The sequence below is a fragment of the Monoraphidium neglectum genome (assembly GCF_000611645.1).
Source record: "Monoraphidium neglectum strain SAG 48.87 unplaced genomic scaffold scaffold01527, whole genome shotgun sequence".
NCBI lineage: Eukaryota > Viridiplantae > Chlorophyta > Chlorophyceae > Sphaeropleales > Selenastraceae > Monoraphidium > Monoraphidium neglectum.
The window spans coordinates 2,109-4,621 of NW_014012101.1; the positions used below are offsets into that span (position 1 = coordinate 2,109).

A 2,513-nucleotide genomic window follows, 5' to 3' on the forward strand; every position below is an offset into this window, starting at 1 on the left:
GTGCGCCTGCAGCGACAGGCATCGCTGCTCGCCGGGCGGCCAACGCGCCGGGCGGGCCACCATCTTGTTCACTTCCTACTGTCACGAGTCGTCACCCGTAGCCCCGCGCGAAACGAGATTTGCATGCCTCGTGCAAGCCGGCACTCCCCACTGCCTCCTCGTCTGCCAACGACGCGCAGGCGCAACCCCCGGGACGCTCAAGGAGCGGCACAGACCTGCAATCCTCATCACTGCAGCAGCCGTCCCACCAGCAACAGTCACAACAGCAGCGGCATCAGCAGCAGCCGTCACAGCAGCAGCAGCACCAGCACCAGCACCAGCACCAGCACCAGCAGCAGCAGCACCAGCAGCAGCACCAGCAGCAGCAGCACCGCTTTGCGGACAGCGGCAACTTGGGGGCCGGCGGGGCGGCTGCGGCTGTCACCCAGGAGGCCGAGGAGGGGGTGGGCACTGCCAACGATGAACATGGCGAATCTGAGGAGTGGGGCCAGCTGGTGCAACAGATGCGGCGCCAGCAGCAGGAGCAGCAGCAGCGGCGCCAGCAGCAGGAGGGGCCGCAGCACGGCGCCGCCGGGCGCGGCGGGCACAGCAGACCCGCAGGCGGCGCCGCCGTCGAGTGGGGCGACGGGCGGCGCGGGCCGTGGTCGCCCATGCCCGCCGCGGGCGTGCGGTGGTCGCCGCAAGTGGGCGCCAGTGAGGATGGCGGCGGCGGCGCCGGCGGCGCGTCGAAGCAAGCCGAGTCACTACCGGTGGGTTGTGGGGGCCGGGTGGAGGGGGCCGTGAGCACGGGCGACGAAAATGCGGAGCTCAACACTCTGGCGATCATGCCGCCTGTCAGCAGCAGCTGGCACAACAAGCGGTCGCTGACCCACCTGATTGCGCGGATGGAGGAGCAGCTGCAGCTGGAGGAGCAGGAGCAGGAGCAGGAGCGGGGGGCGGACGAGGCGGTTTGATAAATCTGAAATGAACCTCCATGAACTTCCCATGCCTTGAATTGTCTTGAAATTCGAATTCACAAAGTTTAGGGGCCGTCCCATTTACCCATTCCTGTACGACCATCATTGTGTTGCACGATGATGTAGGGATTTGCCTGACATGATGGGCCCGCTTCACGGTCGCAGTTTCTGCTAAAAATGTGAAATTAGCTAGCCAGGCGCTGGCCCTCGGATGTGTGATGACGTGTGATTGGGGCCCGGCAGATATCCCGCCAAATCGGCGCCATCCTGGGTTAGTACCTACGTGAGTGGATGCACCCACCCAGGATCCCATGCACACACAAGCACTTGCGAGCGCGTGACAAACAGTGTATCATGTTCCATTTCCATCACCTGCACATACGAGTGCAAATTGTCACGCATCATATTGCTCGGGATGCCGAACGGGGAACAGCCTCCGGCCTGGGCTGCCAGCTGTGACGCCTCCATGATGCCCTGTACGCTCTTGCTTTCAGCGGGCTTTATTGCAATACAGTAGAAAGGATTCTGGATTGTTGTTCCGCGCCTTTACATTTTCAAGAAAGCCCAGCAGCCAGCACGCTTGCTTTGCACGGTGCATGGGTGCGGGTGCAAATCATCGGGTTACCTTATGCGCCGGACGGTCAAACTAGAGCGCTGACAACTATTTAATTTAAAGGAGCACTATGGTGCTGCAAAAGCTAAAGCGGGCGCTTTCGACGTCTGCTGAGACGCGGCGGGCCGCTACAGCTCCGAAGGAGCAATTTATAGCGCAGTTTCAGAGCGTGCCCCCGACCTTTGTCAAGCCACAGGCCGCGCAGCCCCAGCCCGAGGTCAAGGAGTCTGATGTCGAGTGAGACCTCCTCCGACGACGCGCACGCCAAAACATGCACTATTGAAAGGGAACGTGCAAGGCCTCGTTTCTTATTCGGAGTGCGAAGAAGCCCCGCGCGCGCTTGCTCGTCGCCGCACGCGAGTTGCCGGCGCCTGCGGACGGCGTGTGTGATGTGGGTCGAAACAACACTGACGGTCCTGTACCCAGCCCCTACCCCCTGCACACATTCTTCGTAGGCCATACAGCACCCGGGACCAGGTCTCGGACCGGCCTGCCGCCCAGAACAGTGTGCCGCCGGACCAAAGCTCCTCAACAGAGGCCGGGCCTGGCACTGCAGATGACGTGGAGGGCGGCGGCGGCGAGGTGGAGCAGGCGGACGGCCAGTCAGAGGCAGTGGGCGAGACCGAGCACGAGATCCAGGCCGCGCCCATAGACGTTCCCGAGGATGCTGCGCCGCAGGCAGGCGGCGAAGGGCAGGAGACGGGGGCGCAAGCGGCTCCGGAGGTGGTGGAGGAGGTGCACGTGGTGGCGCCGACGGAGCCCGCCGCGGCAGACGCAGCAGCCGCCCGCGCCGCGCTGTCCGCCGCGATTGAGGAGGCGGAAGCCACTGCGGCGGTCGCGCTCCCTCGCGCGCACAAAGAGGCGGCAGCCCCAGAGGGAGCCTATGGCAGCGGCGGCGGCGGCGGCGGCGGCGGCGGCGGCGGCGGCAGCGGCGGGGGCGGCGG

General features: G+C 64.9%; 2 protein-coding genes across 2 annotated transcripts in view; both read left to right on the forward strand.

Annotated features, from left to right (window-relative positions):
* Nucleotides 1-953, forward strand: part of MNEG_8184 (hypothetical protein) — a gene marked incomplete at both ends in the record, with an annotated part of 2,969 nt that extends 2,016 nt beyond the window's left edge. Inside the window, one exon of the mRNA XM_014043339.1 lies at nucleotides 237-953. Coding sequence (XP_013898793.1) covers nucleotides 237-953 — 717 coding nt within the window. The remainder of the gene's footprint in view (nucleotides 1-236) is intronic.
* Nucleotides 954-1,639: 686 nt separating this feature from the next.
* MNEG_8185 (hypothetical protein) overlaps nucleotides 1,640-2,513 on the forward strand; it is a gene marked incomplete at both ends in the record, with an annotated part of 2,186 nt that continues 1,312 nt past the window's right edge. Inside the window, 2 exons of the mRNA XM_014043340.1 lie at nucleotides 1,640-1,806; nucleotides 2,025-2,403. Coding sequence (XP_013898794.1) covers nucleotides 1,640-1,806; nucleotides 2,025-2,403 — 546 coding nt within the window. The remainder of the gene's footprint in view (nucleotides 1,807-2,024; nucleotides 2,404-2,513) is intronic.